Below are 26,598 nucleotides of genomic sequence, written 5' to 3' on the forward strand. Positions count from 1 at the left end.
AGTTGCCAATCGCCTTTGGTCGCAGGCCGGGATTAATTTTGCATTAGCCAGCGTCGGCTGTTAATCAATATGCTATGCCGATGGCTTCTGATAAATGAAAATCCAGACACGAAGGTATAATGATCTGGTGTAATCAGCCGACGACGAAATAAGTCTTTGATTAGTGATTGGTTTGAGACTCATCAAGTACAAAATTATCGATCTACCGGGCTGTGTGCCTTCTCAGACCTTCCGGTAACTTAACTTCCCACGTTAAAGGCAATTAAAGTATTTGGTGCGCAAAAACTGTGGCGGATTTGGCGATTGCCTAAAGGTGTAACAACCTACCATAAAATAATAAACCAAAGACGGGTGTCACCAATATGGGGTGGTAAAAACACATCAGTAATAACCATGTAGTTTTAAGTTATGCACGAGAAGTTCAACTCCTAAAATGAAATCGATGACTTTTATAACCTTTGGGTTGGCACTTTACTTATTTGTTATTTACGAAGTTGTAATGGGAAATATGGAAGCACAGACGTCAGTGAAAGGTAACAGCGTATGTTAAGTAGAATATGTTAGCTAAGTTGTTCACAAAAGATGTCTGTTGTGCGACTTGAATCAATAAGTCCAATAGGTTTTTGAGCTTTCAAAAGTCTATTTGCTCGCATTCCCGATCCATTGGAGTTTTCTGATACGATCAAAATGGATGTTATCTCTATGCGATTTTGATTCAGATTTGGCAAATTTCATTCGATTGGAAAGATCGTGCTTGACTGCTTATTATCTGGTTTCGGTTGAAATCGACAAAACTCTGCATCAATGCCATCGAAATTGTGAAGAAAAGAGGTAATTAAATTCAAATTGTTTATTTAGTTAATTTGACAATGATTTGAAGTCAACGTTAAAAGTTCCACTTTTATGGTACTTTCTAGCATTGTGGGTGTTTACGCTTTATAACCCAAATAAAAAAGTTTTAAACAGAGGCATCTTGTAGGTTTGGTAACACAATACTTTTTTCCTTTTTTCCCATATATTGCTGTAGAAATGCGTTTTACCTCCAAAAATCTCTCCCTCTATTAAACGTGCAATAAATGTTCGGATTGTCAATTTTACCATTATGTAGCTCAATCACGCGTACATACTCGGTATTGCACGAAGCAACGTGCCAATTGTGGGGAGAAATGGTTGGTTGTAAATAGGTCGTGGAGAAATTTTACTCTTCAATTACATTGCAGATGCCTATCGTTCACCTACCACCATATACAACAAGTATGCTTTCTATCCGATTTTAATTCAAACAGTGCCCGCACTGAGTTCGAACAATGTCAGCCTTTTTCGCAAAACATGTCATACTACGAACGCCAAAATGACAAAGTGCATTCACCAAGTGTGTGTCAATTTCCTTTTGTGTGGAAAAACAAATTGCACCACGAGTGTATTGATTTCAATGGACGTAATGTATGTTCGATCAGCGACGGATTTCATCAACCTGTTTTGTTAAAAAATTGCACGAGTAAGACAGCGAATGTTTATTCCCTTGTGTTCAGTTATAGTAACATTTTTTCTTTAGATTGCTTCGATCGACACTTTCCTCATGAATATAGAGGAAGAATGAAATTGACACGAAGCGGCAAAACTTGCATAAACTGGAAGCTATGTATGCAGAAACTTTATAGCCATGTACACGTGACAAGTTGTCGATCTGATACATTTAGATACCTACCAAGCTTTTTTATTTTTAGCTGTTTTTAACTGGCGATCGTCTGCAGAAGGACTCGGAGATCATAATTTCTGCAGAAATCCCGATAAAGACCCTAATGGTGTTTGGTGTTACGTAAACGCAACACACCACGAGTATTGCGATGTTCCGCTATGCACATCTGCAAGTGAGCTAAATCTGTATTTTTTGTAACAATTTAAAACCGCATAGTTTACCTTAAAGATCTACATGGTTGCAACCATTTTGATTTACATTTTGCACAAAGAAGACGTTTTTGTAACCTCGTTGGACAATAACATACAAGCTTGCTTGTACCGACAGTCGCAATTTTATAATTGGTCTAATTATTCTGCAGTGTCGCCGCTCGACAATTTTAACCAGTGCGGAACAAGCTCTTTGCAGTTTCTTGTAAAGAAAGTTATTGGAGGGAAACGCGTAACTTCTCCTGATGCACTTCCTTGGCAGGTTTCTGACCAGTTAAACTGTTTTTACGATTTGGATAACTAACATAACAATGTTTCGTTTACTGACAATTACAGGTTGCTTTGGTTCACAAGCGCGAAGAAACGATCGATTGTGGAGGAACACTTTTAACATCTTGTCATGTACTTAGTGCTGCACATTGTTTTAAAAAGTTGGGAAATTATTTTTTTGCACAATTGGCTCACTCAACAACTAAAGACCTAATCAAATATTTTTTTAGATCATCCTACACTGAATATCAAATAATGGTTGATTTTACTGAAAATCAAGCTGTAAAAGTCAGTTTACTGTTCACATTTTTAAAAATTTCATCTAAACACTTTTGTTTGTAACAGGCATTTGAGATCCAAAATGTATTTTTACATCCGCTTTACAAGCAGTTTCAACTTGATCACGACATTGCAATCATTGAGTTACAAAGTTACGAAGGAGTGTGCGCGAAGGTAACGATTCTAATTATATATCACTTCTTACACACTAACGTTGGTTTCCATAGATTGAAAAGACGCTTTTGCCAGCTTGTTTACCTACAACTAACAATCAGTTCGAAGGCGGAAAAACATGCTTTGTTTCTGGTTGGGGCAAAGAGAGGTCAGGTATATATTCTGTGATGCATCTGAGATAGCATATTAATAATTAACGGTTACTTCGTGGAATATATAGTTTCCTCACGTCAACTAATGTACGTTGAAGTTCCATTAGTTGCCAACCTGCAATGCCAAAAGGATGACCTTATTGGAAAATATCTCACCGACAACATGTTTTGTGCTGGCTATTTTAATCGTAAGCAGGACAGTTGTAAGGTATTGTGATTCTGCTTTCTATACCCTAGGGATATTTATATTTTCAATCATTTAACGTGGACAGGGTGATTCTGGCAGTCCATTGGTTTGCCTCGGACGAAATAACCGCTGGTATGTATGGGGAGTGGTGAGCTGGGGGGACAAATGCGGAAATCGACCGGGAGTTTACACTAAAGTCGCAAGGTAACACATGAAACAACATATTCTAGTTATTTGCGTTTCCTCTACCGAGTTGTTATGTAGATACCTGGACTGGATTCGATGTATCACTACCGAAGACAAGAATGCATGTACGAAAATTTTTAAACACGTATAAATATAAAAAATAAAGTAAACTGTATAAATAATACGTGGTCGCTAATTCAAAAATAAACAAACCCTTGACTTCGTGTTGTCCAGCTTTCTAAAATCAGGTTAATTTAAAGCAGAGTTGTTGGCGGGCCCGAAATTCGAACCCCAACCCGGCCCCAACCAGAATCGTTTTTGAGAAGCCCTAGGCCCGAAAGTTTGATCTCTAGACAATGGACAATTCCAGACAATGGGTGAAACAAGACGTTTTTGGGCTTTTACTTGCTGGTTATATTCCAGTGGTTCTCAAACTTTTTTATTGTCGGGGCCAAATGGTAGTTTTTTAAGTGTGTAGGGAGCCGAAAAAAAACGAGACCTTGAGAAAATCACTAAAGATTATTACCTAAAAAACTAAATTAGCAATCTTTGGTGGTTTTCTGAGGTTTGGTGCGTGCTGCAAAATGAGTAGGCTAGTTGGGAGCCGCATGCGGCCCTGAGAGCCGCGTTTGAGAATCACTGTTATATCAGAAGTTGGATTTAAGTTTTTTGTCAGCCGGTTCTATCACAAAAGTCATATTTTTCAGCCGGTTCTGTTGCAAAAAGTCGATTGACAGTAACCAGTAATGCTAACCGGTTTGCTGATCTCCAAAAAAATTTGTGAGACGGTTCTGCAGAACCGGCTGAATTGTCCAGCAACTAGCTATTTAGCTAAGTAATTAATATGTAAAAAATTACTGACACAGAATGTGAAGTCGAGCCTGAATCAAGCCCGTTTGTAAAAAAAAAGCCCGAACCCTGGCAGAATAGCCCGGTCCGGTTATTTGAAGTATAAATTTGAAAACTTACAACGGTTATTTGAAGTATAAATTTGAAAACAATATTTGCTAACAATTGCCAAGCTGTGATGACAGTCATCGAGTTTATGCTTACGACATACACACCTTCTGATTCACGCTGGGGTGAAGTGATTGTTGCGGCGTAAACGGATGTGACGTATGCATCCAATACACTTACAATTGAATCACGCTTTCTATGTGTTAATGTGTAATGTCTGTGCGGAGACAAGGTGCTACACAGTGCTATATATTATAAAGGTCATTGTTTTGTTATATTGTGCTCAAACACTAACAAAGGAAAAAGTTTTTTGTGCCTTATTACAGAAATATGATAAGACCGATGATGTTTAGTTGTTTAGTTCTTTTGTTCTTGAAGTCTACATGCGGATATATGTATATTATTGGAAGTTAAACGTCTGTTATTGGATAGAGTTACAAATTTAAAGTTACAGTGTAGCGTTTCAACTTTTTCTCGTCAGTTTATTACAAATACTAAAATTTTGTTGGGTTTCTGTCGACAAAAATAATAAAAAGTCGATCGATTTGCTTTTTATAGTATTTGTTAGCAGCAACATTTTTAAAAAGACACTTGTTAAATGATACAATGACTAAAGCAGACCATAGTTGGAAACTTGTTTGGTCGTTATCGCTAATTTTTGCAGTCGTACCCATAAGCAGAGGAATAATATCGTTCCAGCGTTGGTGAGTAGGCTATATTGTTTAAGACTAATGCAGAACGTAGTCTATTTTGTGTTTACCAAACGATTAAACGATTTTGGCGATATACCGTCAATATTCGGGGAATAATGGTATTTTGCGAATACGACATTGGATGAACCCAGGAGTCGCATTAACAATAATACCTTGTATGTATTTTATAAGCCTTATTTGTAGGTGTCACGTCAGTGAATCATCAACGTGGACGCAATACAACGACAGTTTGTCATCTTGTGTAACGTGCGGAACAACCACCAAACTTTTCCTAGACAGGTAAAACAAACAATATGCTGCTGTTTTCAAAATTACTAAAAACTGCCAACATTCAACATTTGAGCAGGGCGACACAAGCGAACGAAAAGTGCTGTGCCGAAAAATTTTCCTCAACTTGTAATGTTTGTTCCGGTGAAACGTTTACTTGTACAAACCGTGAGTTTTTTGTAACAAGATACTTGTTCAGATATTGACGTGCAATGAAATTTATGCAGAAAAACAGTACTGCAGTGAACATGCTTGCAACGGTGTGAACGAATGTGGAGACGCAACTGATGAAGCAAATTCGGATTCTCAAAATTGCTCAAAACCACTCTGTGAGGAAGGAGATTTTTACTGCGGTGTCCAAAACTATGAACAGTGCTTTAATACAACAAAGGTAAAGTCAGTTTTTTGTATTTCCCCTTCGTTTTCTTGTTTTTTGGAGAAAAAAATTTGTAACATGTCCACTCCTAAAACCTCTAAACCTCAAGCCCAGTTTCTTTCTGTATACTTGTAAGTTGATTCACCACAGATTATATATGTGTTGCTTTTTATTAGATGTGTGACGATAAAAAAAACTGCTTTGGTGGATTCGATGAAACAGGTTGCCAATATTACGAGGGGATTTGTCTTGGATATTTGTGCAACAAGCTACCACAATGTGTCAACACATCATCGGTATGAAACTTGAAATAATATATGCGGTGCTTAATATGTTTTTGAGTTTGTTCCCAACCAAACGTTTAGTCAAACCAAAGTTAAAAAAACAAAGGTTTACAAACAAAGAGAATTGCTAACAATCGCAATCTAGAAAACTAAAAACGAAACGATTCTAAAATTGTACACCGTTAAGATTTTTTGTTATTTACCTAAATTTAGATAAAAACGCTTCTTAGACAATATTTTTTCTGCTAGGTATGTGATGGTATAAAAGACTGTATCGACGGTACAGATGAACAAGATTGCTACCCATCAAAAACGGTAGCACCATCTTTTTTCTGCAATGGTCGCGTTGAAAATAGTCCCACTATTGATATGACTCAAGTGTGTGATGGCACAAAACAGTGTAGCTTCGGCACAGATGAGGTAAACTGGACATGTAAATACAACTGAACCGAAAAACTATGAATAAAAAACAAAAACAAATAAATTTAAATTAAAATAAAATAATTATTTACAATAAAAAAGGCCAATTGTTACCTATGGACGCCCTGGACCTCTTGGTCATCGTGTATTTGCAATGGTGTACAATCTTCTAACCCAAGCGATAGAAATCGGTCACGGATTTGTGTGTCATACACAGACGTTACTACTCACGTCAATGGTAAGCAAAAATTTAAATACAGCTAACACAACCGCCAGACAAAAATCTTGCATATTTTGAAGGTCAATGCATCGGACTATCCATCGATTCGAGTTGTGTTTGCGACGAAACTGAACCGTTTCCAATCACGCTAATCGTCATTATCGCATTGGTTTCTCTCATCGTGGTAGTTGGTTTCTTATGTATTGTGTATCTGTGTTGGAACAGTAACAAAAAGCAAAAAGCTAAACGCAGTGATAATAACGAAAATCTCCAAACTTTGCCAACAACCCAGACTGGTACACGACCCCAACCTTCACCAGCTGTCGCCAGTACACGCCGACCTAACAGTGCCCTGTCCACACAACACAGTGTATTTAATAAATCCCCAGCACTTTCAAACTACAGTCAACGTTCACAAGCGACCGCAGCGTCTATTAGAGTTGGGCCAATGCAGGATGATGCAGTAACACCCAGAGCAAGTCCGTATTTTGCTCCTCCTTTACCTGCCAGACCAAAATCTTTGTTTGACGATGGATATGCAAGCATTAAAGAAGTGAACTCACAGGAAATTGACCCATACGCGCAAACTAAACACGTCAAAGTAAATTCGCAACGTCCAGACTCAAAAATGAGTACAATGCGAAGAACTGATTCTTTGGATTCATTTTTAAACAACGCTGATGGCCATTCTCGTCCTGGACCAGAACGACAGCGCACGATATCCCGATTTCCACTGGAGGAACTCGGACGAGCACCGACGGCACCCGGTTTTAAGCGATCCAGAAGCATGGAAGCACTTGATGGTGATGGTTATCTTGTCCCGACGATGTCGCAAAAAAATCGGATGGAAAGAAAGGGTACGTGGTATTGAACTACGACTTTGTTAACTATTTGGCAAATAGCTTGTAAAATTGGACCAAGCGTCCGTATAAAATAACAATGGTTTTATCCCCACTGTCTCGAAAGCGTTGGCAAATTTAGGGATCTTAGATGGGTCATGACGTCAAAAAAATTAGATAGAGGTAAGCGCAAAGTAAGTTAGTGTGAGCTGATAAGCTTGTTTCATCCCAAGAAACAAACTAAAGTGACACTGCCCCAAAAAGTCAAATATGTGAAACCATTCCTTAATAAATGTAAAGGAGCCATTAGAACGGTAATAGAGCAGAAATCCTCTTCATCGTAGCTTCATCGTAGGACATTAGGCGTTACATTTCAACGTAGAATTATAGTCGTTATCACCATTAAATCAACAAATAGAAATCTTACAATAATAACATCCTTCTTCACAGAAAACTACACAAGAATGTCGTCACCCGAAAAGGGGGCGCCCTTTAGGACCACATCAACGAGACCAACGGGATACGCCAAAATAGTAAAGAAGAGGCAGAACCGGGATGGGCTTTCCACTCGCCGAAGAAAGAGTTTGAAAAAGGCAACAAGTTTCAGCCACAACGTCAACAAATTTCCACATTCTGGAGAAATTTCTCCTTCACATTCCGAAACCTATGCAAACATGCTCAAAAATCACAGCGAGTTTTTTGGGCCAGGTGATGCAAAACAAAAACTGATGACGTACATTAACGAATTGGCTCCTCCCCTTGCCAGTCCGCCCATAATATCGCCACCTCCCTTCAACCCTCCAAAACTCGAGGTTACAGCTTACTCTCCTGAGCGATCAACACAAAATAATGTCTCAAGTGGCGCAGGGTCGACTGAAGACAAACTTGATGTTGATCTTTCACATGGATCTCAATATGATTCGCTGTTTGCACCGAATAACTCACACAAACAAGGCGGACCACAGGAAGATTACGGAAAACTCGAAAAGGAAGAAATCGATTTGACCTGAAGTAGGAACACTCTATAAATGATGAAAACTCGAAATTAACTAAATGAGAACTTAGTTGGTTAAAATAAATTTTTACTTCTGAATTTTTCGACGCAGCCTATTTTTTTTATGTATGTTTTTGTATCTTGTTTTATATGCTCATATTCGCTAAGTTTTCGCCCTTTTTTACCGCATTTCAATAAAGTGACTGAAAAATTCAGAATGCATATGTTCCGTTTAATCTTGTTTGCGTCAGTGTCAATTACGCATTAAAATGTTATCCAGTGACCGAAACAATGTAAAAACTATACAAACAATTTGGAAACATGTAAGCAGGTGACAACAAACATGACACAGTCGAAATATAACTCCACACGTGTTAAATGTTTCACAAAACCAAAGGAAGATATGCATCAAAACAATATTACGTTTGTCTTTGTTGCAGTATTAATGTCAACATGAGAAAAAATCGAAAGAAAAGTGCTGATGAAACAATGAAAAGCGAGTTACTCGTTCTTTTGCCAATGATAATTTTGTTTCTAAATTGTATTTTTAGCAGGAAAGTGCAATTTTATTGCCACCAAATTAAAAGTTCACTTCAATATTTAATGACGAGATAAAACGTGGTTGCGTTATGCAGTCCAGAGGACTAACTTACAAGTTACATATATGTAATATATCCAACGTAAAATCTGGTTGAACTTAAAAACGAAACATTTGGCACAGCTAAAATTTCAAAAAACAAACAAATTGATTTTACATTGTAGGAAGTAAGTCCGCGGTCAATTCAACTCATATCCGCTGATTTTAGCAAACTCTTCCGGTAAAGTCCCCTTAGACCAGTGATTTTCAACCTAAAATAGTTCGTGAACCCCTTTAAAGTAACCCTCAAAGCCAGTGCCTTCCTGTTCATCCATTAGAAATGTGGGAATCTGTTCAACATAGGGAAAGAAGGGTGAGTCACTGGCTCGCTTAGGTCTTTAGAATGCATTTTTGACCATTTGAAGGTGAAGTTTGCACGCGCGTCTAGCTCTTGTTTATTGGTGTGTGTCACTGGTGAGCGCCCATACACTTACGCCAAATGAAAACTACTACGTCTGCCCTTAAGGTGGCATAAGGACCAGGATGAGAAACGCTGGAAAAAAGCTGCCATTTACAACGATCATAAATGTCTGAAATTAAATGCTACTTTAAGTCATCTTCAATTATGCACAAAGTACTAAACGTTTTGTTCCATGACCCATGTCCTGAGGGCGAATTGTAAATTATTAATGTGAACTTAGGGGAATCACAAGCAATGTTAATTTTTCTGCATTTCATTAAGTTAACACTGCATTACTTAACATTCTGCACCATAAATACAGCTCTGTGATTGACCTAATAACAAGACCCCAACAGGAAAATGCGTAAGTTCACAAAATTCCGCGCGAGTGTTTCCTGGATCGACGTCGAACTTTTTGTGGACGCCGTCTGTGGTGGGAATGACTCTCATCACTGCTGCTGCAAATGTCGCTGCTTGAAGTATTGTGGTGTGAAAAATGATGCTGACTTCGCTTTAATGATCGGCGTCTGGACTTGAACGGATCGTGTGAGGAATATTTTGGCACTTTAACTTTGCACAACTTTCCATTTGATGCCCCAGAAGGTTCTATAAGTGAATTAAAAGTGTACAAAACTATTCGTTTACAAAAGAGAAAAAATACATTAAAAGGGATTAAAAGTTAAAATTTATCCCAAAATATCAAACTTACTTGTGTAGCGTTTTTTTTTTTTTTTTTATAAATTGTGGGTTTAGACTTTAGACGGCATAATTTCAGTTTAAATTTAATTTCACATATGTGATATGCATTCGCTTTAACGAGCTTTTAAAGCACTTAAAAGTCGATATATCCATTAATTTCAGCCTGATTGCCCTGCAACACTTGTTCACACGGATGAAGTAGAAGCTCGTTTTCCAATTTGTACCAAAGCTACCAAAATTAGTACCAGCATAAAGCTAAAACTCGTTACAAAATATCCGTACAACTTACGTTCAACAGGTACAATGACGCTTTTAACTGTTGGTTCGAACTCAGAACTCGTTGATTCACATGAACTTGACACTGTACTTCTATAAACACAAAAGGTATGTATAAAAATACACCAGTTCATTAGGCATTGCACCCAACAAATATATTTTCGGGTAGGTGTCAACAGAGAATTGCAAATTGGACTTCACACAACCCTAAGTTTCGTGTTTTTTTTACTTTTTAAATTTATTAAACATTCATAATCTTGTATGTTTGATTTTACATTTGTTGAATATGTTAGGTTAAGGAACTCTTTGTATATGTAGTCTTTCAAAAAAAATAAAGTGACTATGTTTATTTTAAATAATCAACAGTGATCAAAATGTAGCAAATCAATACAAAAAGTGAGAAGTGACTTCTGGTAACTGGCCACCTGTATCACACATAAATGTCAAATATCGAAAAAATATAATCACAAATTTTAAATATTTTTGAAAACAGACTTAAACCAGTAAGTGATTTTATGAACAACAAAAACACTATAATATACTTACTGATGAGGTAGTGATGTTGTGGGATTGGATAATCCACTAGGTCCTGGTTCATCTTCATCATTGGAACTTATAGTAACATATGCATCTGGTGTACGTTGGCTGGGTGGTTTTTCATAACTGCAAAGAAAACCAAATTCAAGTCATGCCAGTGAACTCAATTATGACACTCCGAAGTCACTTTCACAATGCGTACGTTTTTGTAAACTTGTGATATTTTGCAGGCAACGTGGCTCCGATTTTATAAGTACAACAATTAGTTACATTCGGATGTTTCGTATTGACGAAAATGAAAGTTTAGGCATCAATTTTGTATCGCCGGCGAAATAAACTCAACTCGACTCAATTCTATGCAATCAAAAGGTTCGGCTTCGGCCGAATTTTCCAAAAAAAATCGAGCCGAAACCGAAACATTAGAAAACAGCGTATTCGGACGAAATGTTTCGGTCAACTGAAACTTCGGTGCATTACTAGTTTTATATGGGATGGCTGAACATAATAGTATTGTAATGCTTCGAAGTAAGCTGCAGACATGCAGTTTGTTTTGACCTACAAGGTCTCATCAATGCTGCAGTTTACTTATTAGTTATAGGCTTGATGCTTTTAAATACATATAACGATACTAAGTCAACATCTCTTTGGTTCCCAAGCAGTTGTTTGGGCATTGTGCACCAGTTTCCTCTGTGGTTTATTTCCAGTTGTGGCATCAAACAGAAGTGGTAAGGCATTTGGCATTTTCAGCCTGTTCCCAACAAACTGGAGTGCTGTTGGATGGCTTTACTAGCCAATGCAACCCATGTCTTGTCACCAGCTTCGCTAATGAGACTTTGTAGGTCTGCAGCTTTCATTTATTGGCTTGATGCTTTCATAATGCTTCAAAATCAGGCCACTAGGTGCACTGATTTATTGATTGGCAAAAAAACGTATGTACACACAATTGGCTTTTCTTTTGAACAAAAACATAATTGAATAAATTTATGGACATCTTAACTTGATTTTATTGATGAAACATCACAATGTTCTTTTGTGACTTCTTTCACTTGCCAATTGATAAAAATTATATTTCTCAAGGTCTTAGCAGGCTAAATGAGAAGCCCTCTTCGGACATAGGTGGCCTATGCATGCATTTAAACGACACTGAATCTCTACCATGCACTTTGAAAGTCAACAACAACTTTAAAACCAGTTTAGCATGTGTTTTTTTATTTGGGCATGCATGTCTTGGTGCCCTTTCACAATGCCTAAGAGATCTTAAATGACTCAATTGTTTTAAATAAACCAGGGGTGCAAAACTTTTTTCGGAGTTTGGTAGCGCGCCATAATTTTTGTAGGGCCTTATATAACATACATATAGGCTATGTCCTACATACATATACATACATATAGGCTATATTAACAATATTGTTAGGTTGTGTGCTGGCTGTATATTTAGCATTGTTTGCACACAAATATTAAAGGTTAAATCAACTCACAGCCACCAGCACATATATTTAAATGTAAATTTTTCCGGTAGGACCAGTTCATCTTGAAGGCCGCACGTTTTGCACCCCTGTGCTTGCATGGCATCAGGGCAAAGCAACCTGTTGGCAAAAGTTTTTTTTCCAGAAATTTCAAACGAATTCCGTGGGTTCGAATCCCACAGTGCCTTGCTATGTGGGAATGTTTGCTGATCGACTGAATCGGTATGCTGCCTTCAACATGCCTGCCATAAACTATTACACACCAAAGCGTTAGCGTAGACAAAAATTTTCTCTATACACAAGTTCATTGCGAGTCTGTGTTTTCCGACGCACCATACGAGGATTGGAAAAAATGACTTTAGCTTGTTTGTTGTGGTGTACGCGTTGAGTTCTGTTAACTTAGCATTTACTGAAAAAACACAAGTGTAAGTTAAACAAACGTATAAACGGACAGGCGAACCATTGTAGCTTGATACGGGAAAGGTACTTTTCACAGGTTGCCGAAAAATTGCGCTGTGGGCCACGAATCCGTAAGATATGTATGTGCGGCGTGTGTAACGTTTTGTTGAGTGGATGCGCGTTGCAAATCATTTTAAAAACACGTGACCGATTGCACCATCCCCACGGCGCTTAGCATGAGTGACGTCACATGAGGTGTGGGAATGGATTTTATTCTGAGAGAGTAAATATTCTCGGTTATGAAAGAGAGTATATCGCGCTTATAAAAGAAAGGAAGTAAGTCACTTCTAATTACGACGGTCACTGTTAAGCTATGTCAATTGATGATTGCAGAATCAGCACTTTGTGCAGCAGTTTGCATAGCATCGCGACAGTGCCTGCAAAGCGTGGCAAATTTAAAAGTTACGACCAACCTATTGTGGTAGCGGGCTGATCCACGCGTGTTTTTATGGAAAAGGCAATATTGGTTGATCGTTGTCGGAAACTTATTTTTTCTCAAGTGGAGCCATTTCAGTGTTTTAACACTATCTGAGTAAATTAGTTCAAAAAATATATACCACCTCCAATTGTAGGTGGCAAGAAATTACAGTCGCACACGCCGATTTTATAGTCGCGCGGCGCGACCGCGCTACCGCATTTTTGCACCCCTGAAATAAACATATTAAATGTTTGGCTAAACCTAAATTAAACAATACATTAACAATACTAGAATGTGTACATAAAATACCTGATAAACATGACATCATCAGACGATTCTCCATTAGCAGGTTCAACAGATATGTTTTGCTGGCAATTTGTGTCTGATGAAGATGAAATTTCTATGACCTCTTTAGGGGCAGATATTCTAGGCTCTTTTCTTATTCTGGGTCTCCTTCAAAAGGAAACAGGATTTCACATTTAGTTTAAAAGACATCATTTCATTTGAATAATGTGGGATCAGCAAGGCAATCAGTACAGTTAAATAATCACTTTAAAAAAACATACCAAATAAACACAAATTTTCTTTTTTAAAGCAGTGTTTTAGTCATTTAAACAAACCTTTTTTTCTTGGGCTTGTATGATCTGTGAGTTGCCAGTGGTGGATCAATTGGTAATCTTAAAATAAATATCATTGTCTGCTAAGCTTTAACAGGAAACAGGTCCACATCAAAAACTTACAATGCATCATTCCAAACAAATGGATTCCGATGTTCACGTTGCTGTCGAACTACCCCTTTCAAAAACAGGTAAAAAGTTTGATTCTACGCACAATAAAAGTAGAACAATCTTTTTTCTTACTTTGTGATGGTTCAGATTCATCTGAGGCAGAGTAACGGACATTTCTGAATAAATTTTAAAAAATGGTATTCACAATAACTTTTTAAATAAACAATGACTGGTCATTTTAATAAATGATTGCCAATTGAAATGTGTTAGAACTTACAGCTAGGAAGAGCAGACTTACTGGTCATATGATGAAATGTCATGAGGTGAGCGAGCAAAAGATAAGAACTCATTAATGAACTGATCTGTTAAGTGTTGTAGATATGGTTGAATTTCATCATAAAACTCCTCTGAAGTTATGCCACAAGTGGTGACACATGAAATAATAAGATCACGAATTCGGTTAACAATGAACCTGCAGATAAATAAGTTGATTTCATAATTTGAAAACAAGTTATGATGAGCAGCTTTCATTGATTACAAAAAACAACATATAAAACACTGTTTCTAGAGCATTTACAATTACAATATTTTACTTGGTTAAATCCAAAACAAAATTAGTTCACATATTGCAAAACAAGTACATACATGTTGACACATGTCAATCTTTGTTTATAAATATACTTTCTGGTTTTAGCTTTGGCTGTGAATTTCTGGATGATGAAATCCTTATTATTATTGCGAAAAAGCGATTTAAAAGCCAGTTTTTATTTCCCATGTGATGATCTTTTATGTCATGTTAGACACATTTTACCTAATTTCCTTTATAATTGTTGTTAAGTTAATTTTTAAGGTCCTGGTTACATGCTACGCATTTATTCATAAGATATTTAAAAGCTTAGTCATACTCATACATATTATTGGCACCAAACAGAACAATCAGTTCTCTTCGAAGCCATGGAATGAGACGATGCAGTTGTGGGCGATTCCGTCGATAAAACTTGGATGAAATGTCACGAGTCTGTTTGTTGTTGTTTACATTTGAAATCTAAATCAAATACATAAATGTCACAACCACCATTTTATTAATTTCTTATAACATTAATCCCTTGTTTAAAGTACACACCCTATATTGTTGTTAAAATATCTCCCACTCACCCTTTGACCATTTCTCCCCACTCACCCTTTGACCATTCCTATAATACCAACGCCGTTGGCGAATTACATCCACATCAGTAGATGCAATGAGAGCAGCGCGGTTGTTCTCTTGTCTTGCACGTACATGTTGTCGAAACTCATTGAAACTATTTGCTATCATCATTTCAGTCACAGATGCAGTAAACCTAAGTAAGCATTAGATGTAGTTTGCAAATTACATGGAAAACTTCCAATACAAAGTTACCAACCTTTGATGCAAAGTTTCAACAAACTGTTGCCTTGTTTCAGGAACATCAAATTGATCATAATTGTCATTATCTTTTATGTTATAAATGATTGATCGGAATGGTGTCTTGCACAGGGGACATTCAGCCTTAAAAAGAACTCGGATTAAGAAAAAAGGTTGTTATTGAAAAATCAAATAAAACAAATGGCCCTACCTTAACTTTTGACCACTCTTTTAAGCAACTGAAGCAAAATGCATGAAAACATGCATTTGTCAATGCCTTATTGTCTGGAGGAGCAAGACATATGGGACACCTAAATAATAAATATATATACATCACATTAGGGGCCGTTAATTTTTTTTTTTTTTTTTTTTTATTGTTTGCACGTCTTGGTTTTTGAAATGAACTTTGATCATGGTTCCAACATGGCAACCCAAATCAAAAATGTAAATGGGCACAAAAGATAATGATTAGAAGTCAAATGATGGTTTGTTTTAGTAATTTGGTGGCACATGTTCAGCTTTTAAATAAAGACTGTCTTAAACTAACTTGCTTTGCTCCGGGTTCATATGCTATTTAAACATAAAAAATAAAAACTATGCAATAATGAGGTTATTTGTAATATTTCTAAATGAACAGAAAAAATTACTTATTCAAACAAGGATAAAAATTGATAGTATTTTGACATTGACAAAAGGTTTTTCGAAGCTACAATACAGCATGCTTTTAACAACCACACCACCAATAAATGTATGGTCCTCATTCAACGTGGAAACAACAACATCCATATAGGAAGTGTTAAACTTATTTAACCATTATTATTACTGTGGGAAATATTGACTTAACAAGTTACAAAAACTGTTCACACCATATTTGGTAAAATAGATTATGCAAGTTTTTTTTGCCAAATTATAGCCCTTGGTTTTCAATTTAAAATCCCTATACACTAACTTTTATTATGCCAATGTCACATATTCTGGAAGGTTTCATGTTTATGTGTAACACTTTGTTTATTTTTGGGGAGAATTAAAACAAAATTTTTACTAGAATAATAATTTCGCAACTTTCAGCTTGCGGAAAGCAAGTGATAGCAGCCAAGAGTGGACAATCGAAGTGCCTTTGGTGCAAAATGTCGGCACGCAAACCAAAAAATTGGCATGTAAAATATGTATTTTTTAATTCATGCATGCAGCTGCCATATTCTGCATACTGGCCAGATTGGAAAGAATGGCCTGTGCGGGGGATGTATCCTCTGCCGGGTAGGCAAGTTATATAAAAAATGTTTTCTGTCTGAACTATCCACAAAGAAAGAAATTCAATTGCAAAAATTGTTGAATCGTTGTGAAAATTTGTGCAGTTCACTAGAGCATCTGCGTGTGCAATAGAGTAAAACTGAAGATTCATAGTGTTTATTTTTGTTGTTCTTTTTGTTAGATAGTCTTTTTAGGTGTTACATACAGTGAAACAAGTTGCGTTAATCAGTAAATCCACCTGTCAATCAAAAATCATTTAATCCACGCAGAAAATTGTAATTCCGCGCAAATGTTTTGACAAAAAAAATATCCTCCGCACAAAAAAAAACTTTCCAATCTGGCATACTGGCAGGTGGCAGAGTCATATGCATTAAATCTGATTCTATTTTAGACCCAAAATACATTCACACATTTTTTACAGGAATGCACAGCACACTCTTAACAAACCTGTCTGAGTCAGAAGTGTCACTTGACAATTTTTCAGGTGTCTTTTCGTTGTTGTTAGCTTTGGGCCCTGATCCAGGTGACTTTGTACTTTCCATTTTGATAATTGAAGTTAATCTGTGCTACATATTTACCTAAAGTGTTTCCTGTTCTATACAAACTTTAGGTGTTTAATAAGTATCTATTGTGCCAGTGTCAACTGTTTATAAACTGAGAGCTACAACATGATCCAGACTATTGTATTGTTATGCAAGTGCGTTACAAAGTTGTTTCGCTATTTTTAGACAAAGTTGTCATCAGTCAATATTTATTTACAGTCAAAATTTAATCAAACGAATCCAAATTTTAGATTTTAGTTCGCAACAGTTAATATTTCAATTTTTGCTGTAGATAACAACAAGACAATAACATGTTCAATATCCCTGAACTGTACTACAAAGTTTTCGTTCATTGTACGTTTAATTCTAATCGAGTTTTGCAATATATTTTTGATAACTTATTTTACAAATTACATGTGAACAAGTTGTGTGCGGTGCGTTAAATAATTTTGCGATAATATTATAAAAAAAATCATTAACCGTAAATTCGTCAAAAGCAATATTACTTTTTTTAACATTTACAATTTGAGGTATTTCCGGATGCGTTAAAGTATGTGTTTTTTTCGCGGGAAAATGAGTTGAGGTGATTGGTACCTGTTAAACATTCACAACATTTGTGTGTTGCTCACAATTGTGCCTTATGCCTTTCGAATTATGATTTATGACTAATAAACAACAGCGTGTAGAGGATGTATTCCTATTTTTTCTGCATTTGAAGGTCAGATGTTGCATTTTTTTCTGTAATCCATTAAAAATCAATAAACAAGCAAAAATATATACTTGTGGTTGTGACTTGTGAGTCTTGTGACATGGTTACATGATATGATAATAATTCTATGCGATCATGAAAGATCTACACTTTATTATCGTTTAAAATGTCTATTTTTTTAATCTTATTACGTTCAAATAAAAAAATGCAACTGTTTTTCAGATTTTTCTTTATTAAGCACTGTTAGATTTTAATAAGGTTTGTTTGAATTCCAACTCACAAAATGTGGATCCATGTTCGAACAATGGATGGTAAAAGAAGTGAACAGATTGATGGAATATCCAAACTTACAAAAATTGAGGATATAAGGGAAATTGTGGAAGATAAATTTGGTGTTATTCAGAAAGCACAAAGGTTATTTTTTCGAGGAAAACAGGTAAACTGGGCAAAAGCTTCCATGTTTGATTGCACTCAGTCGAATATTATGCCCAACTTACATTTCCTCTTTAGTTGGAGAATGGATACAAGTTATTTGACTATGATGTGTGTCTAAATGACATAATTCAACTTGTTGAGAGGAAGCCAATCTTAGCAGAGGTAACGCACATTTTCTGTCATTAGTGCTAAGATGAGTTTAGTTCGCTCGATGATAAAAACATAGCAACATATTTGCAATAAAACAATCACCAAGCCAGAAACAGCTTCAGAACATATTAAACATGGTATCTGCCAGTATAAAAGCAGTGGTGTATTAACAGAACTGGACCAAAAAATTATTGAGCATGCTGTTTAAAATTACTGTCTTCATTAGCTTGGGGCAATAGTTCGTTCATGTTTGGTCCAAAAGGATGTATAATGCAACCTTGACATCTGAACCACAATAGTACAACAATAAGAATTTAAGCTCTAATTTCTGGCTTGGTGAATATTTTGACATGTTTTAACAAGCAAAACAACATATCTCAGTTGCAAACTTGCCTTATGTGTTTTTAAACTATGTTACATTTCATGTTTCAAATTAAAATATCCGAATCTTTTTTTACCATGAGACATGAATGTATTTTTTAGATATACAACTGATTGTTTTATTGTTAAGGTGCCAGAAAATTCTAGTGAAAAGACTGGCCAAACACTATCTGATACAGATAGCGGTATCGAATCCATAGACCCAAATCTGAAGGCAAATAATTCAAACAAGGTAAAATTGCAACCATTGTATTAAGGTTTGCTGTTGTTTACTTTGCTTTAAATAATAATGAATACTTGGTAATATTATTGTTTCTTAAAATTTGTATTTGGTGATAGCATAGTATTCTAATATTTATAAAAATGATAAAAAGCACTTCGAAACCTAATTAAGTATCACATCAACATCAACATACCTTTTTTCAGCCAAACGCTGAGGAAAGCAGTTCCAATTTGTGTTCATTGTACAAGGTATTATGCTTTTAAATCCATGTAAAACACTTTGAACATGAACTTTGGTAAATTCCCCAAAATTTATTACCGTATATACTCGCCGATAGGTCGTGCCACCGTATAGGGGAATAGTTTTGTGTTAAAAAAGTGTAATTTAGAGTTGACTCGCACATAAGTCGCACTGAAAATCTAGGGATTTAAAAGGCCCTTTCCCTAGCTTTTTTGCATTAATAACTGGTGCAATTGGTTGTTTTTTAGCATTGAATTACATTGCATTAAAACCGCAATACTATGTTTTCTCAACAAAACGGGAAAATCCAACGCACGCTGAGTCGTCGCATGTGCATGTGCGCTCATGAAACTGTCTCGCATTGGTATGTGCGTGCACGAGCGCATGCACCCGTATTCGATAGCACATTCCCACTACAATTCGCGTCTATAATGTGCACCCTTAATTTTTTATTGAAAATTAGTATAAAATTTTGCGCGTTAGACTCAAATACTATATACGGATCTGTTCATAAGTTTAATGGTGAAAATAACGGCCCAAATAGATAAAGCATGTCGCTTTTTACGTCTATTTGGGCCGTTATTTTCACCATTAGACTCAAATAAATATGTTATATCCACCCAATAAGCCGGAAAATACGGTACTTGCAATAGCCGAAAACTTTTAATTTTGTTACGACTTGGTGGCGATTTGCACTTATGTCGAGCGGATAGGTCGCACCTATATTTTTTTTTAAAGTATAAGGAAAAAAGTTGCGACCTATCCGCGAGTATATATGGTATAAACTAAAATTACTATTGTGTCTAAAAAATGTTACAACCAAAAATAATGGGACATACACTGACTGAAAGTGTAAAAAGTTATGATAGTGTCTGATTTCATTGTCTACATATGAATGCAAATATTTAAAATGATGTTGCCAAAATTTTTATTAGATCAATGATCTTGTTGATGCACAAGATACTGATACCGGGGCATGGTTTGAAGCAAAAATAAAAACCATTCAACAAAAGAAAGCATCAGCAATTGATTCATCCAACAAAGAAAATACTGAAATCAATGACATGACTATTTTATATTGTGTTCAATTTGATGAGTATGTGAACTTTTTTACAAGTTTAGCATCTGTGTATGACACATTATTGTTGAGATTTTACACAAGTAAACATAATTTATTTACAAGTAATTTTGCAGTTATGAAGATGAAGAGAGACAACTTGAAATCAATCAAATTCGCCCCCGTGCCAGAAAGTTATTGGAATGGAATGATATTAACATTGAAGACAAAGTGATGGTGAATTACAACATGGACAAACATAATCAGCGAGGATTTTGGTATGATGGAATAGTTCTTCAAAAGGTAAGTGAGCCAAAATGTTTGGTTGACCTTCATGACTTCATGACTAATGATAAAAATGTTTGCAGAAAATTCGAAGAAACAAAAGCAAAGAACTTGTTGTTCGCTTGTTGTTGGGGTATGTGATTTTCAGAGAAAGCCAGTAGTTTATTTTTAGCTGTTAAATTGCGTAAACCAACTTACTAATAACTAATCATAAAAAACATCAAATCCAAAGTTTGATTTTATGATAAAGGAACCAGTGTTTTTTTGACAAACAAGTAAACAGATGGTCGGATAATGAACAATTTTAAAGTTGTCTTCAAAATGTTAAAAGCAGCATTTTAAATCCCTAATTATAATAAACCTTTCTTGAACTGGGTTATTGTCTAACTCGGAAAAAACTCGAGGTATGAATGATCTGTAATGTTTTTTAACCCACTTCGTTTAATTTGCATTTTGCAACAGCAATTTCGTGCATAAAACCATTTAGCTGTTACATACTGATTTTTAACAGCTGCTTACAGTTGACTATTTGTTACACTGCTCTACTGCTTACAACACTGACTGCTTAACATCATAATCGCATCTTTGTTCAAGTCACGTTGGTTTTGAAATGTGTTTTCAGCCAAACACAATTGCATTTGTAGTCACACCATTGATCGAACAGACATCGGTTGAAACGTAACAATTGTAAATGTTTCAAAATAAATGGGCATTTTTAATGCAACATGAACATGATGACGAACGTTATAGTATTTGGCGCAATAAGAGTTAATAAATTGACGATTCCTAAGCCAAATTTACTGTCAGCTTGCAAAGCTCTGCAATGGCCTAAACTTGACCCAAGGCAATAGGAAAATCACCACCTTCAACAAAAGTTCTTTTTGTTAGGCGTTTATAGAGTAATATTCAATTACTCTTCAGGACTTTATAAATTGTTTTCTCATTTCACATTGTGTGAAATTAATTAAAGAAACAAAAAGCAAGTGGTGAATGTGTTAAATTGTTGTTCTAGACCTGGAAAGGAATTGGAACCGTGCACTATTGTGTTTGTAGAAGAGATATTTGTGATTGAAAAACCTGGGTTTGAAAGTGGTCCCGTTCTACCAGATGTGAAACGTAACAGCACCATTTTTTCATAATTTTTTTTGTGGGCAAGTATCAATTCTGTTTGTGCAGGAAAAACTGAGAAGGAGCCTGATTGTGGTCATTGCAATGATAATCCTCGCCGGAAATGTAAAGAATGTGGTTGCAATGTGTGTGGTGAGAAAAAGGACTTTGATAAAACACTTCTCTGTGATGAATGCAACTTGCCCTTCCACACATTCTGTCTTGACCCACCTCTGGACAGTTTGCCTGAAGAAGATGACTGGTAAATATAATTTCTAAACAATAGTACATTACGTTGTTCAAACACGGATTAGTATTTGGTATTTTGAGTAGATTTGGGGATATTATGCCCCAAATACTTTTCGGCAGGGATTCTTCTTGTGGTTTCTTTTCCTGTCAAAACCCACCCTCTGTGGTTAGATTATAGGGCCCCCTCGACTGGTTCCCCCAACGTCCCACCCCCAGTCGGGTTTACCCACAATGTGCCAACCTCACTTTTTTGTGAGCCCCAGACACTTAACGCCTTGTAATGACGGTGTAGCTGCAGCGCGTTTTGGCTCTCATCCACCAATTGTGCCCGACACTTTTATGCGCTCAATAAAATTTTAAAGTTGCGCAGCTATTTCCGGCTTGGTGATTGTTTTAGTGCAATTGTGTCGCTATGTTGTCTTTCACCAAGCGAAATAAACTCAACTCAATATATGGACTTAAAATGCTTAGTTGTCAGGCGTTTTAGAAAATTATCCTGCCTTCATCAAGGATAAGTTACATAAAGCATAAAACTTGCCAGACCTTAAATCATCTAACTTTTGTTTGTACATGTACATGTTTTCAGTATTTGCTGATGAATATTACAGCCCAAACAAACATGAAAAGTGACATGCTTTATTATTCAAACGTTTCAGCAATTACTCATGTTTTTAGTATTAAATCATTAACCTTTTTACTGATGCAAAAATTATGAAACCTTTACAGGTTTTGTCCCTTGTGCAGACATGACAACAGTAAAATAATTGAGGCAGGAGAAAGATTAAAAGAAAACAAAAAGAAATCTAAAATGAAGTCATCAACTTCTGAAACACAAAGAGATTGGGGAAAGGTATTGCTTTCTGGTTCAAAAACATGACATCCTTGTAGCAATGGTCACCACTATTAGACCTATTTTCTCTCTATATGGTGTACAAATGAAAGCTGTAGTCAGGTTGTTGCATATTAAGTAGGTACACGAATAATTCACATGGTTTTTGCTTGTCCTACATTAAGAACAGAATAATACTGAAGAAAATATCACATTGCAGGGAATGGCTTGCGTGGGAAGATCAAAAATCTGTACCATTGTTCCTTCAAATCATGTTGGTCCCATTCCTGGTGTTCCAGTGGGAACTCTGTGGAAATTTCGTGTACAGGTATCAGTACATCTTAACACATAATATTTAGAAACTTATTGTAAGTGAATGTAGGTTAGTGAAGCTGGTGTTCATCGCCCTCATGTGTCTGGAATTCATGGCAAAGAAAGTGAGGGTGCATTTTCCATTGTACTCGCTGGTGGTTATGAAGATGATGAGGATAATGGAGATGAGTTCACATACACAGGTAGCGGAGGGCGTGATTTGTCAGGCAACAAACGAACAGCTGAACAGTCATGTGACCAGGTCCTTACAAAAAGCAACATGTAGGTGCATTTTAATGCATATTTTATGGCAATACATTACTCAGTTATGTTATTTTGCCTTTCAAATGTGTGCAGGGCAATTGCTCGAACATGCCATGTGAAAGTGGATGCTAAAAATGGGGCAGAATCAAGTGATTGGAAAAAGTCTAGACCAATTCGAGTTGTTCGCAATTACAAGGGTGCAAAACATAGCGAGTATGCACCAGAGGAAGGAAATCGGTATGATGGTCTTTACAAAGTAAGATGTGTATTAGAGTTTTATTTCTACACGTTTTCTATGTTTTGTCTTTAGTACAAATCACATGTAAGTTGTTTTGCTAAAGGTTGTCAAATATTGGCCAGATAAGGGCAAGTCTGGTTTTATTGTGTGGAGATATTTGTTTCGGCGAGATGATCCAGAACCTTCTCCTTGGACAAAAAGTGGAAAGAAAAGATCAAAAACTCTTGGAATAACCATGCAGGTGTCTACCCTGTGTGAAAATTTAAATGGCCCTGTTTGACATCTGTCTTGAATTCAATCCGTTTTGGGGGGCAATTCCTGTATTTTTTTCATTGAATATTATTTTGTATATTTTATGCTAGCACAGGCCTTTATTAGCTTTTTTTGGTTTGTGCCACGTTTTTGCCATCTTCCTTTGACCCACAAGAAAAACTAACCTTTTTGGCTGTTCGTCGTTATACACGCCGCTTTTATTGGTAATCAGACACTTTCAAAAAGGGCCTCCTATTCGACGGAGGTTTTTTGTTAGCAGCATGAGGCGCGGAAGGCATTGACTACAAGTCGATACCTACTTGTTGTACAACGTGTTTGTGATGGTTTTAAAAATTTTGTGGTAACACGCAAAACCTGATCAGATTTTTCTTTCATAGTGTGCGTTAAGGATCCTGAGCGTTTGCGGAATTAGGGTCGGTATCTCTGTGGCTGTAGGTTTTGTTTGCCATTGCTAATATCGCCCAAAACTGCTAGATTAAATTGACTGTCAATATAATTCCGCAACATGGCTACCTCCCGAAAATATCCTGTTTATATTTTTCTTAGTATCCCGATGGTTATCTGGAAAATCAAGCCCAGAAAAATGCAAATGAAGATTCTTCTACAAAACGAAAACGCAGTGGTCAGTAAAATTTGGAAATTAATGTTTGGGTGTACTGCAATTCATTGTTTTGTTTTTTGTAGACGTTGAAAGCCCCAAAAAATCATCAAAGAAAGCGAAAATAATGTCATATCAGATCGACGGCAATATTAAAAAGTTGATAATGAAGGACATTAAAAACAAGTTGTTGTGGGAAGAGGGGTTACAGAGTGCCAAAGATGGCCAACAGGTGTGTAAAACCGGGTAATATTTTGTGTTTTCTTTCTGGTCTCTACTACATATTCATTTTGTCTTAGAAATTTTTTGAGAAGCTTCAGGACTTGTTTGCATGTGTGTGCTGCCAGGATCTTGTGTTTCAACCAATCACCACAACATGCAACCACAATATGTGCAAGGTAATTAAGGCTTTTTTCGTACAGTGATATTCCATGTTGGCTCATCTGTAGGTGGAATGTTAAAATTTACCATCAAATCGATTATTTCTTTGAATTGGGTTCTGGTAACAACAAACATGCTAAATCATTATGACGGCGCAAGGAAGTTGTCTGATATTTACCTGGTACTCCTGGATTATTGCACTTCAAATTTTTAAAAATTTGGCAAAAACATGTGGGTTTAGTCCAGAGTTGTTCATGTCCATCTTCTGTAGTATAAACTCAAAAATATAAACTCAACAAAACTCAAGTCTTTCGTCTAAATCTATCCATTGTTCACTGTTATATTAAAGTGCTGTTTATCAAATGCGCTTTTTGTTTTTCAAAATGCTGGTTAACCATGTTTGTTTTGATAATTTGCACTAAGATTCTAAATTCCAAGCAGTTTATCTGCAACTTTCGTGCCCGAAGTAAAAGGCGTTGGTCGAGGTGACTACTACGTAAATCGGTGCCGTAAACAGCTGGCAAATACCTCATATGATAATCTGTCGTTTCAGCAGCTTGTGAATGCCTCAAATCGTGGTTGGCGATATCCATTGCTACAGAACTATTTTTATTGTGTTTTCTATTATTTGACGTTATTGTAGAGTTGCATTGTCAAAGTCACAATTATTTTTCTCTAGTTGTAAAATTAAAACGCACTTTTTGTTTATAGGGTTGTCTGCAGCGTTCCTTCAAGGCAGAAGTTTATTCGTGTCCTGTTTGTCGTTTTGAATTGGGATCCGGCTACAGTCTGGATGTAAATGATGGTCTGAGAGAAATTCTTGTGCACCTTCTTCCTGGATATGAAAACGGACGTTGAATTTAAGCTCGTCGTATCAACTCTGCTTATTAATAATGCCGGCCTGCTGCCTTTTTACTGCTTTGTATACTTTTTGTTGGTGTTGCTTTTGTTTTTGTGCTTGATCGCGTTTCCAACTAAAATCCAAACTCCAGTATTTTCCAACTCGAACCTGAACTTGTCAAAATAACTTCATCCATCTTTGAACAATTTTTTATACCTCAGTCTGTAAACGTTTTCCAACTCTTTTTTAAAAGTAATTGCCGCGTTTAACTACTGACATGTACAAATAAAGTGTGTCGCTACTTACTGTTCAAGTATATTGGCTCCTAGATGACTCCCATATAGTCGATTTAGCGTATATTTAGAGTCTAAATATTTTAGACAATATATTATTTGCCTTAAAAGACCGGAACATGTCAGCCCGTTTAAAAGCGCAGATGTTAATTGCAACCATTTTTCAAGTAGTACATGACCAGGCAACAGAGCTTCTGTCGAATATTTGTACAATGTGCGCACATTTTTGATTAGGGGTACCATCGACCAGTTGCGTTTATTTCATTGCCAAAAAAGCTGAATTAGTTTTACAAAAGGTGATGAATGGCATGAGTATTCGCGATATGAACGTATAACAGATGTTCTATTGGTGATTCCAGTTGTCGATATACAATCTTTCTAAATGTTAATATTGTGTTATACCTACAGTGCGTCATTCCCATGATAATGAAACGTCACCAAGACTGCCACAAGAGCAAAATACTGGTAGTTACAACTTAGTCTAACCGCCAATAACCATATATTAGAATGCAAAGTTCTTTTTTTACGGAGTTCGACCCGGGAAGCTCCTGGGGACCAATCTGAATCAGATTTGTTATGTTTTGCAATTATGTAACGACAAAAACTCCTAGACATATACATTTGCTCAACTTCACAATTTCTATGTTGAGCCGGGTATTTTAGACTGGGTTCGGATGTGATTCGGTCCTTTTGGCGCCCAACCGGCTTAG

The 26,598-nt window shown here is 36.3% G+C and overlaps 4 protein-coding genes across 6 annotated transcripts; 3 read left to right on the forward strand and 1 right to left on the reverse strand.

The window, feature by feature from the left end:
• The first annotated feature begins 25 nt into the window (after window positions 1-25).
• LOC145222411 (salivary plasminogen activator gamma-like) lies at window positions 26-3,380 on the forward strand. Of its 2 annotated transcripts, XM_080088522.1 has the most exons (13): window positions 26-533; window positions 720-831; window positions 1,221-1,498; window positions 1,556-1,642; window positions 1,728-1,871; window positions 2,061-2,170; window positions 2,245-2,339; window positions 2,409-2,466; window positions 2,524-2,631; window positions 2,685-2,784; window positions 2,852-2,991; window positions 3,056-3,174; window positions 3,235-3,380. In XM_080088522.1, the coding sequence occupies exons 1-13, from the start codon at window positions 434-436 to the stop codon at window positions 3,305-3,307; spliced, it is 1,524 nt and encodes a 507-aa protein (XP_079944648.1). In that variant the 5' UTR covers window positions 26-433; the 3' UTR covers window positions 3,308-3,380. The 2 variants fall into 2 exon arrangements, with proteins under 2 accessions (XP_079944648.1, XP_079944649.1); XM_080088523.1 differs by lacking the exons at window positions 3,056-3,174; window positions 3,235-3,380 and having other exon boundaries at window positions 2,685-2,779; window positions 2,852-2,942.
• Window positions 3,381-3,416: 36 nt separating this feature from the next.
• Window positions 3,417-8,448, forward strand: LOC145222410 (uncharacterized). Its single transcript, XM_080088521.1, has 8 exons — window positions 3,417-5,105; window positions 5,173-5,261; window positions 5,321-5,484; window positions 5,646-5,765; window positions 6,003-6,173; window positions 6,276-6,411; window positions 6,474-7,250; window positions 7,683-8,448. Exons 1-8 carry the CDS (start codon window positions 4,948-4,950, stop codon window positions 8,240-8,242), a joined length of 2,175 nt encoding a protein of 724 aa, XP_079944647.1. The 5' UTR covers window positions 3,417-4,947; the 3' UTR covers window positions 8,243-8,448.
• LOC145222412 (uncharacterized) lies at window positions 8,438-17,129 on the reverse strand. The gene is made up of 13 exons (XM_080088524.1): window positions 16,929-17,129; window positions 15,442-15,541; window positions 15,250-15,374; window positions 15,027-15,186; window positions 14,758-14,891; window positions 14,145-14,318; window positions 13,979-14,022; window positions 13,859-13,913; window positions 13,739-13,795; window positions 13,428-13,571; window positions 10,785-10,901; window positions 10,252-10,331; window positions 8,438-9,869 (listed from the first exon to the last, which is right to left on the reverse strand). Exons 1-13 carry the CDS (start codon window positions 17,021-17,023, stop codon window positions 9,634-9,636), a joined length of 1,521 nt encoding a protein of 506 aa, XP_079944650.1. The 5' UTR covers window positions 17,024-17,129; the 3' UTR covers window positions 8,438-9,633.
• An 806-nt stretch (window positions 17,130-17,935) lies between these two features.
• On the forward strand, window positions 17,936-25,901 carry LOC145224100 (E3 ubiquitin-protein ligase UHRF1-like). 2 transcript variants are annotated; one of them, XM_080090530.1, is made up of 18 exons: window positions 17,936-18,168; window positions 18,243-18,329; window positions 18,829-18,930; window positions 19,125-19,169; window positions 20,097-20,257; window positions 20,356-20,521; window positions 20,587-20,636; window positions 21,516-21,619; window positions 21,680-21,872; window positions 22,586-22,709; window positions 22,909-23,016; window positions 23,071-23,282; window positions 23,358-23,520; window positions 23,606-23,743; window positions 24,322-24,397; window positions 24,460-24,605; window positions 24,673-24,771; window positions 25,466-25,901. In XM_080090530.1, the coding sequence occupies exons 1-18, from the start codon at window positions 18,016-18,018 to the stop codon at window positions 25,610-25,612; spliced, it is 2,274 nt and encodes a 757-aa protein (XP_079946656.1). In that variant the 5' UTR covers window positions 17,936-18,015; the 3' UTR covers window positions 25,613-25,901. The 2 variants fall into 2 exon arrangements, with proteins under 2 accessions (XP_079946656.1, XP_079946657.1); XM_080090531.1 differs by lacking the exon at window positions 19,125-19,169.
• Window positions 25,902-26,598: the final 697 nt, after the last annotated feature.

The sequence above is a fragment of the Phallusia mammillata genome, chromosome 4 (assembly GCF_965637545.1).
Source record: "Phallusia mammillata chromosome 4, kaPhaMamm4.hap1.1, whole genome shotgun sequence".
In the NCBI taxonomy this organism is placed as follows: Eukaryota; Metazoa; Chordata; class Ascidiacea; order Phlebobranchia; family Ascidiidae; genus Phallusia; species Phallusia mammillata.